Here is a 15,334-nt window from a genome sequence, read left to right as displayed (position 1 = left end):
ACAATCACAACCCTACTTTTTCCCGAGCCCTAAATTTGCCCTCCGAGCCCTAGTTTTGCGGTCTGAACCCTAATTTTGCTGTCAGATCCGTAATTTTCGCCTCAAAGCCCTAATTTTTCCAGCAACTGAGCTAGGGAGAGTAGATCACAAACCTGGGTTGTAGAGACGCGACGGCGAGCAATGACAACGATCGAACGAGCGACGACGACGAGCGACGATGAGCGATGGTGATGTCGAGAGGATGTCGACAACGATCGGTTTAAGATAAAAAGATCTCAAAGTTGTGCGACATTATCCAGGTGAGGGAGAGGAAACAACGTCGTTTTAATACAATCCGCCACCAAGGAGCGTGCAACGTCGTTTTGGACGTCCACGTGAAGAAATTATTTTAAATGATATTCCACGTCAGTATAAATTTATAATTATAAAGGCCACGTAATTAATTTGGCCGGAATTTCTCGCCGTCGGCACTTAAGAGATCGTTTTTTCTCTGATTTGGCACTTAAGTGAGCCAGCAAAAACTTTTAGCACTCAAGTGAGTGCCGTACACAACTTTTGGCGCTTCTGGTGTCGTTCTCCCCAATTATATCTAATTATTTGCTTCTTTCAATTTTTCCTTTGTCTAAGTATTCTTCTATAACCTATGTCATTTGTATCTGCCTCAAAGATTTTTAAATGCTTCTTGATGGACAACACTAGCGCATGGAATTTCTTTGTTTTTTTTTTATTTTTCTAAGAGTTAGTTCCATATAAAAAAAACGAATCAAGGAAACATCTCTAAATGATCGGCTCATGGATGCTCTGTTTGATGTATTATCTCCATGGTGATTTGTAGAAGATTCTACAATATAACCATGTTGATATTTTGCTATTTGATTTACTACTTCAATACAACTCTTCAAACTGGTCAAAGAGGACGATTAAAGACCGAGTTTGGATTGTAAACCAATAATACTATCTCGAGTCAATGGTTTGATGATGAAAATATCTGCAATATGTGAGGAAGACGGAATATATCAAGTCACAATAGAATCGAGAGCAACCCTTTCCCAGACAAAAGGATAATCGATCTTGATGTGCTTTGTCCGAGCATGAAAAACTGGATAGTTATGAAATGTAATGCTAACATGTTGTCCGAAAAAAAATAATGAAGGCCGAGGCTGGTGTATCCCAATGCGACATAGTATGTATGAAATCCAAGTGAGTTCCATAGTTGTTAAAGTAAGAGCCCGATATTCAGCTTCGGCTCTGGAGCAAGCCACAATGAGTTGTTTCTTAGCATACCATGAAACACAGTTTGAGCCGAGAAACAAACAGTAACTAGTGGTAGCACTTCGAGTGAGTTTAAACGGAGCATAGTCGGCATCAACAAAGATAAATAAATGGAGAGAACTACGAGACAAAATGCGAAGGTTAAGCTGTAAAGTACCGCGAACATATCATATAATACATTCTACCATCTAATAGTGAGCAACAGTTGGGGCATGCTTATGTCAGCAAACGATGTTAACTACAATTGAGAGATCTGGACAAGTGAATATAAGGTATTGAAGAGCACCCACAATGCTTTGATAGTGACATGGACTAGTGTAGGGCTTATCACCATGTTTGAGTGATGGTTACTTGATAGCTGTGGGAGTAGCAATTAGCTTACATTGCGCCATGGATACTCGACTCAAAAGACATGAGGCTATTTTCCGTTGTGAGAGAAAAAGTCCATTGGTGGAGTAATTAACTTCAATGCCTAAGAGATAATGAAGAGGCCGAGGTCTTTCGTTGTACTTGCCCAAGTACATGCACAAGATAGTTCAATAATTATGGGGAATCACCACTAAAAATTATATCATTCACATAGAGCAACAAAATTATGATATTAAGAGTGATCAATTCCCGAGTGACTAGTCCTCGGCCTAGAATTGGAACCAACCGAACCAATGATGGATTAGCAGTGCTACAAAAGAATTCATACCAAAAAAAAGGTCGTTGAACTTGTAGAAGCTTATTTGAGCCTATATAGCGCACATCAAAGTAAGAAAACATTATCGAGACGGGATGAATCTCAGAAGCCAGGTGATCGTTTCATAGAGGAACATCAGGATCACCATGTAGGAACAACTTGACATCCAATTGGTGAATTTCCTAATTCTGAACAGTGGTAATGAATAGAACAATGCAAATGGTGGCTTGTTTGACTACCGGACTAAAAGTTTCTAGGAAATCAATGCCCCCCTCTTGATGAAAGCCTTTTGCTACAAGTGGAGCTTTGAGTTGACTAAGTGAATCATCTGCATGTATCTTTGTTTTATACACTCATTTACATTCAACCACATTATGGAGGGATGACGGGGAACAAGTTCCCATGTTTAGTTTATTACAAGAGTATCCAACTCCTCAAGCCTGACGACTGTCTAACTAGGGTGATTAAAGGCCGAATGAACTATGAGTGGCTCCAAAGGAATTAATGATACTGCTAGATTGGCATACTTTGGTTTTGGCTTCGAGATCTTGATCTTTGAATGGGTAATCATGGGTTGCACTGAGGATGTGGAAGCTTTAGGCTGGAACTGAACTAAAGATTCACTCTTCATTAATTGTGGCACATGATCAAAGAGAATAATAGATGAAGCATTTGAGTCTAGTTCTTTCTCTGGAAACAAAAGTGCACGATCGCATTTAGAGTCAAGATATGTTGGTGAACAACCATTCTAAACAATATCTAGTCTTAATATAGGCATAGTTCAACCAACAGTTTTTGTCTGTGATGGACTTGAAGTTGAATTACGTTGCAATAGCTCCCCCTTAGTTGTAATAGTAAATTGAGAAGAGGAGGCAAAGGAAAAATAACGCTCATCAAAAACATGTCAAGATATATAGACACGCCCCGTAGATTGATGAAGACAACAATATCATTTCTGTTTGTCGCCATTAATACACATGGCAAAGAGTGCTCATCAAATTTGTTCATCATATAATGAGATCCAAACACCCAGAGCAATGAATAATCAAGTTTCTTCTTGAATAAGACCAAGTATGGACTTTGGTTGCCTGAGCGATGGAAGGAAGCCAATTTATCAAATAATTCATTGTTGTAAACGCTTCCACCCAATAGTTGAGTGGCATAGAGACCTCAAATAAAATAAAGAGCCCGAGTTCAACAATGTGTCAATGTTTCCTCTCAGTAACACCATTTTGCTATGGTATGCCTTGACAAGAGAGTTGTTGTATGCCGCATTCAAGAACATGTGTGAGAAAATTATCGTTTGTGACTTCACCTCCTCTGTCAAATTGAGAATTATCTAATTTTCCTATCAAGCCGATTATCAATTGATTTCTAAAAAGATAGGAAAATCTCAAAGAAATTTTACTTTCGCTTCAATGGATACAACCGAGGGTAACGGGAGAAATCATCAATAAATACCACATAAAATCGAATTTTTTTCATATAAGAAACTATGATTGGTGCCCAAATATCACAATGAAGTTTCTCCAATAGATGGGATATCGAGAATTAGATAAAGAAGATGGCAAGTTTGAACTTTTGCTAATCTAACAACTTGTACATAAAGTGTCAATGGATTCAGTTACTGAAATCAAATTATCACACCCCAAAAGCTATCATACACGATTGTTTGGATGGCCTAATCGACAATGCCACATAAGTTCATCTATAACCTTGTTTCTTTTAGAGAAGAGCGCTACGTGATGCGGGACCTTATTGCCAAATACATTCCTTGGTGATTAGTTCTCGTTAGCAACAACCGGTGTGTCCTAAAGTCCTTGATAGAAAAACCATAGACATGAAATTCAATATAGCAAGGTAATCTCTCGTCAATTGAGAAACAAATAATAGATTTTTCTTCATCTATGGAACGACCAGAACATAATTAAGTGAAAAGCGACCAGTCTCATCGCCAAAGTGACAAGTCCCAACATGAATAATCGGCAATGATGCACCATTCTCAACTATCACATTATCGTGGGCATGGTAAGGAACTATGTTCACAAGATTACTTGGATTATCTATCATATAACCATTAGCACCAGTGTTCGGATGTCATTCTTCATCTCGTGAGTTTGAGATATGAAGAGCAGCCAAGCCATGGGATATATTATTACTTTGATAGCTGTTGTTGAAACTATACCAACAATTCAATGCAACATGCCCCTTCTTCTTACAAATTTGATAGATAAGAGATGGTATTCCTAAGTTTGAATTTGGTGGTGCACCGGCGGTTTTGGTTTGCTATGCAGTACGATAGTTTCTTGAAAAGTGCCGACTGTCTTGGTTTGTCTAAAAAAAGCCACGATCCCTAGAATTAAATATGGATCGTCTACCTCTACCTATGGGGTTGTTTTTGTTGCCACCATTGTGTCGCTGTGAGATTAAAGTCATCAAAGTGTTTGGGAGCGTTGAAGTTCGCTTGTTTAGTAACTAATAGCTGTGAAGTTGTGCAACCACTTTGGCATGAGATAGAATAGGAGGCCTGAACACAATCTTTGTAAACAACTCATAGCTATCATTAAGTCCTTCAAGTAATGTAAAGACCTTATTAGCATCCAATACATGTTTAACAATGAAATGCAATTGATCACAGATAGATTTAAACTCGCGAAAATAAAAAGATAAAAGCTTATTTTCTTTCCTAATGTTTTAAAGTTGTCCAAGGAGGTCAAGTTCACGAGTCACCGAGCTTTGTTGGAAATAATCAGTGAGAGTTTACTTCTATTGTTATTCGAAGTCAACAGCATGTCCAAGAACCTCTTCTGAAAGTGGGTCCATGATCCAAGTTTTTACGAGGCGGTCCATGATGTATATTCTGGACTATTAACTTCGACTCTATTTTTCGATGTATAAGTTTGCGGTGATGCAATTATCTCTCCGGTAAGGAAATCAAGTGGGTCCTGACTTTCAATAAGAGACAATACCCATGTCATCATTTTCATTGAAATTCAATGTAACTAAGTTTGCCACATTGATATTTGAAGGAAATGGGAATTTCGGGTTTGAAGAAGGAAATGATATGGTTGTGTTGACTTTTTTTTAAAAGATAAGATGGGCATGCCCTTGTGTAGATCTAATACCATGAAGAAAAACAAAAAATTGAATGAATGAAGCACACGAATATTATTGACACTTTGTACAATATAAATGGAGAGATATCATCACCCATAATCATGGTGGTAAGTGAACATAAAGATAACAATTCATCTAAATGGAAATTGAATAAAAACCAAATTGGGAGGAAATGTCTAAATGATCAGCTCGTCGATGCTTTGCTTGATGTGTTATTTTTATGCTCATTTGTAGAAGATCCCGCATTATAATCATGCTTATATATCTATTTGATTTGTTACTTCAATAAGGGATACCAATGACTTTTTGTGAGACAAAATTAATTTGGGATAACTCAAACCAATGCAAAAAAGCAAATTTAGGGACATCCTCAATGTTGATTAACCTCATATCAATTTTGGAAAAGACTTTCACACTGTCGAGTTGATCAAAGAGATCATATATACTTAACAATGGATATTTGTTCGGGATAGTCACCCTGTTCAATTCTCAATAATGACGCAAAGGCGCGTACTGCCATCTTTCTTCCTCACAAAGAGAACTGGGGCACCCCAAGGCAAAACATTTGGCCGGACGAAACCCTTACCTATCCAGTGCTGCAGCTGTATGTCAATTCGTTCGGTTCAAAAGGAGCCACCTATACGCCGCCTGAAGTCAACGGAAAACTCGACCTCCCGATCTTACGATGAGCCAGGCAAAATTTTAAGAACAACATCAGGGAACTCCTGAACAATCAGAATTTCTTCTAATTTTTCATCACCCTGCTTTAAATCTCTCACTGTAGCAAGGTACCCACTACATCCTTTGCTTAGCACGAGGCATGCTTGTAAAGCTGAGATTAGCAATGGAGGGCCACTAATGGTGCGTTTGGGAATGGCTTTGCCAAGCCACTTTAGGCATCCAAAGGCCCTTGGGCTAAAATTTGGTGTTAGGGAAATTTTTTTAGAGCAGTTTTGGCTGCGAGTTTGCTGGAAGTGCTGGAGGAGGAAAGGATAGAGACACTTTAGTATAAGCAAAAGTTAATGTGGAATGTGATTCATTGAGCCGATTCTCTGTACTGCTTGGGATCATTATGGCATATTCTTGCCTGTATATACTTAGTCATCTCAGCTCACTTTGTAAATATAGTCCTCTATTGCTTGCCTTTTTCTTTAGCTTTTTCTTCTTCTTCTTTTTCCGTTTTGTTACCCTCTCTCTTCGCTCAGAACTGAGTTGCTCGCCTCGCCGTGCTCGCCTCTCTCTTCGCTCGTAACCCAGTTGCTTGTCTCACCTTGAATCCAGGTTCTTTTGCTTTGATTCCTTCTCGTAGTGTTTTTTTATAAACAGAATAGGTCTCTCTCCCAATTAATTGCCCACAACCATGTCTGTAGCTTTATGTTGGATGTCGCATTGTGTTGTAGCTTTAAGTTTTGTCTATAGGTCTCTTTTGCCAATTAATTGATTTTCCATTCTGAACACTCCACGATGATTTGTTGGACATCGGATTGTGCTGTAACTTTATGTTCTATCGTTAATGTTCCGTCAAAATTTGCATACCCATGTGTTTATTCATGTTTACGGAATTCAATCATACTTTAATCTCGTTTGTTTGCATTTTTCAAATGTGTTCGTGGTTATTTTATTGGAAGATGGCAAGTTCATCGAAGGAGAAGGCATATTGGATCCCAGAAGATGTAGAAACTTTTTGTCAATTGTGCATTGAACAAATTGAAAAAGGCAATCGTCCGGCAAGCAATAAAAGGGATGGATGGACAGTCATAATAAACAAGTTTGAGGAGCTAAGGGGCAAAAAGTTTGATAAAAATCAAATGAAGAGCAAGTGGGATAATATGAAGGAAGAATGGAAAAAATGGAAGCAATTGATTCAAAAGGAAACGAGACTAGGATAGGATCCAAGGAAAAAAAACCATTGATATGAGTGATGAATAGTGGGAGAGGAAAATTAAGGTGTTTTTCTCTTCTTTTGCTACTTTTTTTCTAAGTTCATATTTTATGATACAACTCATGAAAATGTTTTATTATAACAGGCCAATCCTAAGCTTAAAGTTTTTCAAACGAAACGCATACATCCAGAAGTTGAAGCTTTGTTGGATAGAATGTTTCAGGGTACAGTTGCTACTGGAAGTATCACATGGAATCCTGCCCAAGGTTTATGCAATAATGAGGAAATTGAGGCCACACAAACTGATATTGGTGATTGTGCAAGATCTACTGATGATACTTTAAAGTGCAATGTAGGTGAAAAAGTAGTTCAACCAAGTCAAAGTAAGAGCCATAAAAGAGCGGCGGAGAGTTCAATAAGGCAAGCTCGAGGAAAGAAAGAAAAAAAAGTGACTGGACCGGCCAAGTTAGCATCGTAAATTGACAAACTTTGTTCGGCTGTTGAAAGTAGAAACAATGCGACATCTTTTGCAAGGGAGTTTGATCCTTACAAGGAAATTATGCAAACATTGAAAGCCATCCCTAAGATTAAGCAAGACCGAAAGTTATACTTTTTTGCACTCTCACATTTTGCTGAAAAGAAAGACAACAGGCAAATTTTCATGAAATTGGATGGAGATGAAGAAAATGTCAAGTGGCTCAAGTTTAAGTTGGAAGAGCATAACAGTCATCGCTAGGATGTTAACTACTTATTTGAACTCTTGCTACATTGTTGTAATGTCAGGCATATTTTCAATTGGTGTTTTGCACTCTGTTTGCACTACTTGTGAACTCTATTTCTATTTATGTTCTAATGTGAGACATGTTTTCAATTGGTGTTTTTTTTATTGGGTAAAGTTTGCATATATATGATGGATGATATAATTGTTCCATCATGGATGATCTACATTATTCATCACTTTTCTTATTGTAACTCTCTATTTTGTTACTTTGACACTTATAGATGATTCTCCTAAAGGGGAAAATCATGAAAATGAGGAAGAGGACTATTGGCAACTTGTGGGAGCTGGTCAATCTACAATCACTTATCAGACAATATACAGTTACAAAGTACCTTGTATGACATTGTCATTTATAGGAAATGCATGGTTAGGAGAGCTGATGAGCGAAGATGTTAATCCAATAAGGTGCTATCAAATGTTTAGAATGGATAAGATTGTATTTAATAGTTTAATGCATGACTTAGTGACATGCTATGGTCTTCAAGGAACTAGGAATATTGATGTTACAGAAATGCTTGGAATGTTTCTTCACATTTTAGGACACAATATAGGTAACAAGTTAACACAAAAGCGTTTTCAACGCTATGGGGAAACCTTAAGTAGGTACTTTAGCTTAGTATTAGATAAAGTATGTGCAATGGGAAAAAATTTGATCCAACCAATTGATCGGCAATTTAGGGAAGTTCCAAAGAAGACCAGAAATAATCGAACATTTTATCCATATTTTAAGGTACGTTTAGATTATACAATAGAAAGGAATAACTAAATATAAATTTCGATTATACAATAATGTTTGGGTTTTCGTTTCAGGGTTGCATTGGAGCTATTAATGACGCACATATCCCAGCGATGGTACCTTTGTACAATTAGATTCATTTTATTGATCGAAAAGGAACACCAACTCAAAATGTATTAGCGATGTGTAATTTTAACATGGAATTTATTTATGTTTGGGCTGGTTGGGAGGGACAAGCTCATGATACTTGTTTCTTCTATAAAGCCCTCGGAAGATGTGATGTACAATTTCCTCATCCTCCTCCAGGTTCATTATTAATGGTTTTTGTGCATTAGAGCATTAGTATGTATCAATATGGTATATGTTGATTAAATTTACATAATATTTGTGTAGGTAAATATTATTTATTAGATGCCGGATATCTCAATCAAATAGGTTATTTGGGGCCATACAAAGAATTTAGATATCATTTGCTAGAATTTCGACAATGTCCTACACCTTCTGGTTATCGGGAGGCATTTAACCGTCATCATTCCTCGCTAAGATAAAAAATGGAGCGAGCCTTTGGTGTATTGAAGAAGAAGTGGAAGATTCTAACGCATATGCTAAGTTATCCGTTTGAGAAGCAAGTGAAAATTGTTATAGTAGCAATGACCTTGCACAATTATAAATGAAGAAACGCCGTCAATGATAAACATTTTGCAAGAGCATATTTGGATCTTAATTATGGATATTCAGTTGACCTTGATTATGTGAATGACGGGGCTAGTGCTTCAAATGATAATTTATTTTTTGACATAGCACGTTTACGTGATCAAATAGCCAAGAGTTTAGTAAATACTTAAGGATGCTTGTAAATTTCAATGACAATATATTTTTTCCTCGATGCATATGTGACAATGTTCATTATAATTAAATTACTCTCTTTTTGCAGAGATGTGGTTTATTTGTTTATTAATTTGTTAATATATCTCTTTTACATTACTCTAAACGCGAAAATATAAAAGTTACGGTCATTATTTTTTTTTCAATTTTAAACAAATTAAAATTAAAAAACTTAAATTGGTCAAACCAAAGGACTTTCTCAAATATATGTTTACCAAACAGCAATTCCCCAAAGTTGCTTCCCAAGCCACTTTTCAATTACAGTTTACTAAACAGTCTTTGCATTTCATCAAAACCCTTTAAACTAAAGGCCTTTGCTTTTCTCCAAAGGCTTTCCCCAAAAGCCTTCCCAAACGCAGCCTAAATCTTGTAGCCTTCAAAACACATCGCAGGTTTTGCCGGGTATTAGAAAATATAGTTTCTTTGCTCGATAACCAACAGCAGCATGAAGTTGAAGTGACCATAACCAGTCCATGCCCAAGATTACCCCAAAGCCATGCATATCTGATGCCCTTAAATTAGCCCACAAGTCGCAGTCCCCCGATACCAGCCCATACAAAAACAGTCAGTTATCGTGGCAGCACCTATAGGAGTTTCGATCACACATTGCAGTCTCAATGGTTTCACAGGGTAGATTGTGTTTTTTAGCGAATTCCTCGGCAACGAAAGAATGAGTGGCACCCGGGTCAAACACAACACGACATATGTATACCCGGAAAATACGTCCACTGTAGATCTAACAACCACACTCGATGCCTGCGCATCCTGTCAAGTGAGTGCAAACAGCAACCTGCCTCGAGTAGGTATTCGCTCGTTACTGTGGCGCAGACCGACTAATTATGTTTGGTTCAGTACCTGTCCCTGTCTACCATTTCCAGGAGTCTGCATCTCCTTTAGGAGAAGGAAAGTGGTAAAATTAATGTGGCTGGGGAGGAGATCTTTAATGTTACTAGCATCTATTCACCTCAAGTTGATTTGAAAGAAAGCTTTTGAGGGACAATTCTAGGAAGATCACTATGAGTTAGATTCAAGGCATCCCTTTTTTAGAAACATATTTCATAGGAGGAAATTTATACAGGTATATGAGCATAGAGGCGGAGATTACAATGGCTTTCATGAAGGTCATGGCTTTGGTGAAAGAAATGAGGCTGGAATGTCATTTTGGACTTTAAATTGTGACCATACGTTATTCAACTCTTTTTTTCCAAGAAAAACGAGGACCATGTGATATGGACAAATCCAAATTCCTCTTTTCCGCCGGTCAAACTCTTCAACTTTTGGTTTCCGGCTCTTTAAAAACATCTCTCATTTCCAATCCTTGAAATGGTTTCTGACTTTCGATGCTCTTCATGGTCAAGGTCAAGCACTCTAAAAAGTGAACCTACACAACAAGTAGTTCATACCAACCCACATGTGCACCATTTTCTAAAGAGAAATTAAAAGTTCATATAACAATCTCCATGTACATTGAATGGGAGCATATCCTAAAATCCCCGCACAAGGGGAAAGCTCCGCAGTTCAGCGGCTTTCTACTTCAAATAATGGCCATTCCAAGCATGACACTGCAGGTATAGCTTTGATGTTATAAGTGTACCTGGTCTATGAAGTGATCCACTTCTTCAAAGTTCCATACATACAGCAAAATAAAGCAACCGACAATGTGAGAAGGGGACATCCCGAGAATTTTTATATATCGAAATCAGTCATCAGTAAACCACAGAATGATCAAGTCAGAACATCTTTCGACTAGGAAAAGCCAATCGATGTGATTTGTTGGAGACTCCCACAATTTTGTCATCGGCGTTCGTCTGTACCTCCACGTCCACTACCCTCAGGCCCCATGAGCTGGGAAGAGCAATTAACAAAGTTTCATTAAACAGGTAAGTTTTTAAAAAACAAGAGATGCTGCTCTTTTAACAATTTCTAGTCCTGCTTTAATCTTCCAACACTCAGGAAAAGTTTTGCGGTCAATTAATTGAACCCAGCAGAGTTGCAATATAACTGCTAGACACGTAATTCAGCTAAAACATAAGAAACTTCATCAAGTTTTAGATGCACACGTAAATGTGAAGGGCAGAAGGAAGGTGAGTACGTTACCTAGTTATCATAAAAGCGAGAACGCCGCCTCCGGGAGCTGTTATATTTAAAGAAGCAAAGAACATTTGGATTAGAGAGTTCAGAGAATTATTCTTAAAAAAAAACAGAGAAAATTGAAGAGTTAATTCAAAGCGCATGTCTATTGCTGCATGTCTGTTGCTGCATGTCGATGTAACAAACTACTTATAATGGTCTGCAGGACCAGGTACCCATCTCGTATCATGTTAATTTATGATGCTTCACCAAATCAAATCATCCTTGGTTCAAAACAGTTAACAAACAAGGAGAAATAAAGGACTTGTGATCTCTTAAAGGTAATACACTTGACACAGCCATGTCCACCAAAACCTCAAAGAGTAACTTACCGACACGCTAAAAGTACTATTTTCCTAGTTTCCCATACCAATCTCTCGTTGCATCAAGTTTGGGGATCTAGCCAAACATTCCTGAGATTATTTCATCCGATATTGTTCAACTCCACACTGAACTTAAGAAATAAGCACCCCTAAGTTGCCAGAAAACTTTTTGCACCAGCAACAAATTACGCATATGCATGGAGAAAGCGAATTCAAAAGGAAAATTTAACAGAAACTTCCATTGAAAAGGTACCGGTGCAATCAAATAAAAAAAATTCATTTTACCAACATCCTCTCCCAGAAATTAATGAACAAAATGGCTGCAATCTATCTTAACAAATGAAAGAAGAAAAATCAGACTACTTGAAAAACAAACAAACAAACAAAGAAAACCTGAAGTCAGTGAACCAACAACCAAAGAAGCTTTTGTTGATAAACAAAACCAATATGTGATCAAACAGGCTCTGCAATAATCAAAGCACAAAGGGAGCTTCACTAACCTGCGATGCCTAGAGCTTGTCCTTGAGGAACCCCTTGCACTGGCAAAGTCATCATCCATATCATCTAGTCGGTAATCTGCATACTCCACAGAGGTAACAGAACCCTCATCAGAATTTGATGTATCATATGTAGAATGTCGAGTTCCTCTTCTTGTATCACCAACTCTTGACCTTCTTCTGTTCCTAGAACTCCTAAAGTTATCAAATACCTGATATAATATACATGATGTCCACCAATTGCCTTCATCACCTGGGAAGTCCTCAAACTCATCGCCAGTATCATTGTCACCATAATCAATAACGTAATCGCCCAAAACTACACCTCGGGGAACTTCTGAATGGATAGTGCTCAAGACATCTATGATCTCTGATGATTGCTGGAAATTCTCCCAATCAAGCTGCCGAGCAGGATCGATCTTTGAGGGCCGAGCATGAGGGTGCTCTACTTGTGCATGCTTCTGCAACTCAGAGTAGGTTCCACTAAACAGACATCGGATCTCATCACAACAACGCTTCTTATCGTTTAGAATAACACGTGCTTCATCAATAACACCCCATCCAGTAACTTCTCCTCTACACAATGGGCAGGTCGGCCTACAGCCGTTATCCAATTCTACAGGCTCTGTTTTTGATGTGGAAGAAGTTTCGGGAGATGAAGAAGATCTCACACCATATGCACTTCTAAACCGGTCCAAACAGTTGGAGTGCAAGTGATCTGTGTCGCATACAAAGGGACGACAGCCTTTATCAAAAGACGAGCACCGGAGAAGAACACCATTGTGAGGACAATCCAAACATATAGGACAAACCACATCTTCCCAGTCAATATCCATCTGATTACCCTCCATGACCAAATCTGACCAGATCCCTTTACACAAATTTCTTGCGATTGTGGAGACTCGAGACTACTGATGTGAATCTGCAAGTACCCAAACACCGCAAATATGTATCAGGGTAGTGAAAGCTAATTGGAAATGACATGCTTTTGCTGAGAACAAACCCTGAACTACGGAATCTTATGTCACAATCAATCCAAAGGACAATTACTTCATAGAGACTAAAATGCTGTACAAGCAAAAGTTCAAGTCATTTGGAGATGATAAAGGAATGATTTCTGAAGGAAAAGCTAGCCATGACCATGTGATTACAAATAGCATCTATGCCTGTAAGCATCGATAAAACGTTGTGAGACCAATAAATGATTTGAAAATTTGAAAGATCCATTAAAAATCTCCTTACAAATATGTACCACGTATGGTTGACTAACAACCACAATCAATTTACATTGTTGCTTGTACGTGACACTTCTTTTCATCTTTGAACTCGAGTATCAACTTCAGGCAAGCAAAAATGAACACTGTTGATCTAACAAGATATCCAATCTCCGAATCCACATAAAGTGAAGGTGCAGTCAACTCGTAGTACACCAGTATGACTACCCCATTAAAAATTCAAGCCCTAGGACTGAGCCTTGCAACACCATGGCAGAATTATGATAAAATTCAATATCCAGAATGTCTGCTTCCTCTAAAATACCCTCAACTGTTCCAGATTGTTTTCCTTCTTAAGGCTCTCTCTCTCTCTCTCTCTACCCCCGCAGTCCAGTACTCCATCTAATGTTGAAAAGGCTGTCAGTTATCTATCAGATAAACGAGAGACATCTTCCGACCCCAAAAAAAAAAAAAAAAAACCGAGACATCCTTTGAGACTGACCAAATACAATCCTCAGAGCCCTCATTTCGCTACAAGATTTCTTTTCACTGTAAAGAAACCATCTTTTACAGACTGGTCAACCCCAATCCAACCATCACGGCAATCACGTCGAAGCACAGAAGCCTTTCAAAGTAACGGCACGAAAGTCAACACATCTTTGGTACCCATCATCGGGCAATCCTCAAATTGATCGATTGAAAAGTCGCGGAGCATCGATACACGCACCCGATTCAAGCCCACAGAAAATCGACCTCGATTAGCTCCCACTAGAAGAAGGAGGGTTTATCGCCCCGATCACAAAAAAAGAGATTCAGCCCAAAAAACAAGGGAAAAAAAAAAGAAAAAGATCACGCCAAACGATGAAGATCAAACCAAGAACAGAGGGGGAAAACTGGAACACACACCTCAGAAAAGACGAAGACTACCCACTAAGCCAAAAACAAAAAAAACAAGAAGACAAGAAGCGCCGGACCAGAAACAAGCTCCCGGACCGATGCTTCCTCCGATCACCGACGCAAAATTCACGAAGGACCCAGACTGAGCTCGCACCTGGAACGAGGAACGGAGACGGGGAACGGGGTCGTCCGAGGCGCGAGGAGTTCAGCCCCGCGGGCCGCCAATCACAACCGTCGCGCGGCGGCACGACTCCGTCCTGGGGCGGGCCGCGCCGGCACCGCCAGCCACCCCGAACCGATGGAACAGTGCCCGGGGAATCGGCGGCGGCGGAGGGAGTTCCCGAAGCGGCGGCGGCGGCGGCGGCGGCGTCGCTCCTCGGGAGGGGGGCGGAGGTGAGGAACTGCTCGCGAAGCTCTGGAGAAAGTCAGTTTCGCAGCAAGCAGAGTCTCTCTCTCTCTCTCTGCGAGAACCAGAATGACCGAAAGAGAGAGAGAAGAAGAGTCTCTCTAGAGAGAGAGAGGAGAGGGGGGAGGGGTAGGAAAGGGAAAGCGCATGCCATGGGGATCGAAATGACGGGAATGCCCCCCGCCCCCCCCCCCCCCCCCCTCGCGTCCCGACTTTTTGACCTCCCCCGGTCCGCACGCCTCCTCCCGTTCCATATCATTCCACGCATTTTCCCTGTTTTAAGCCAAAAACACACACACAAAAAAATTGAAAAACGAAAGGAACAAAAAAAAAGGAGGAAAGGAAACGTCAATGTTTTACTGTTCCTCTCCATTTTTTTTTATTTGCTTTTCTTCCTAATCGTTTACTTTTCTTTCGCCCTTAACCCTCTCTTTCTTTCTTTCTTTCTTTTCTTTTTCTTCTCTTAGGGTTTCCATAGTTAATTCATTAAGGGCTAATTCCAGTGATTA

General features: G+C 39.2%; 1 protein-coding gene and 1 pseudogene across 2 annotated transcripts; one reads left to right on the top strand and one right to left on the bottom strand.

Annotated features, from left to right (window-relative positions):
- Positions 1–6,309: 6,309 nt before the first annotated feature.
- Positions 6,310–7,692, top strand: LOC115671651 (L10-interacting MYB domain-containing protein-like; annotated as a pseudogene).
- Positions 7,693–10,754: 3,062 nt separating this feature from the next.
- LOC115671534 (uncharacterized) lies at positions 10,755–14,771 on the bottom strand. 2 transcript variants are annotated; one of them, XM_056318828.1, is made up of 4 exons: positions 14,497–14,771; positions 12,312–13,230; positions 11,456–11,492; positions 10,755–11,203 (listed from the first exon to the last, which is right to left on the bottom strand). In XM_056318828.1, the coding sequence occupies exons 2-3, from the start codon at positions 13,157–13,159 to the stop codon at positions 11,456–11,458; spliced, it is 885 nt and encodes a 294-aa protein (XP_056174803.1). In that variant the 5' UTR covers positions 13,160–13,230; positions 14,497–14,771; the 3' UTR covers positions 10,755–11,203. The 2 variants fall into 2 exon arrangements, with proteins under 2 accessions (XP_056174803.1, XP_030449006.1); XM_030593146.2 differs by having other exon boundaries at positions 14,574–14,771.
- Positions 14,772–15,334: the final 563 nt, after the last annotated feature.

The sequence above is a fragment of the Syzygium oleosum genome, unplaced genomic scaffold, assembly GCF_021117445.2.
Source record: "Syzygium oleosum isolate NSW1041296 unplaced genomic scaffold, Sole_v2.1 Sole_v2.16, whole genome shotgun sequence".
Classification (NCBI taxonomy): Eukaryota; Viridiplantae; Streptophyta; class Magnoliopsida; order Myrtales; family Myrtaceae; genus Syzygium; species Syzygium oleosum.
Note: the sequence above shows the minus strand (reverse complement) of the source record. Positions and strands in the feature narration are given on the sequence as shown.

What these genes read in the sequence shown, in the direction of transcription:
- LOC115671534 (XM_056318828.1), bottom strand. Translation starts at nt 13,159, where the DNA reads ATGGAGGGTAATCAGATGGATATTGACTGGGAAGATGTGGTTTGTCCT. An exon ending in ACAAGCTCTAGGCATCGCAG is followed by an intron (nt 11,493 to 12,311) that starts GTTAGTGAAGCT and finishes TAAATATAACAG; the next exon opens with CTCCCGGAGGCGGCGTTCTC.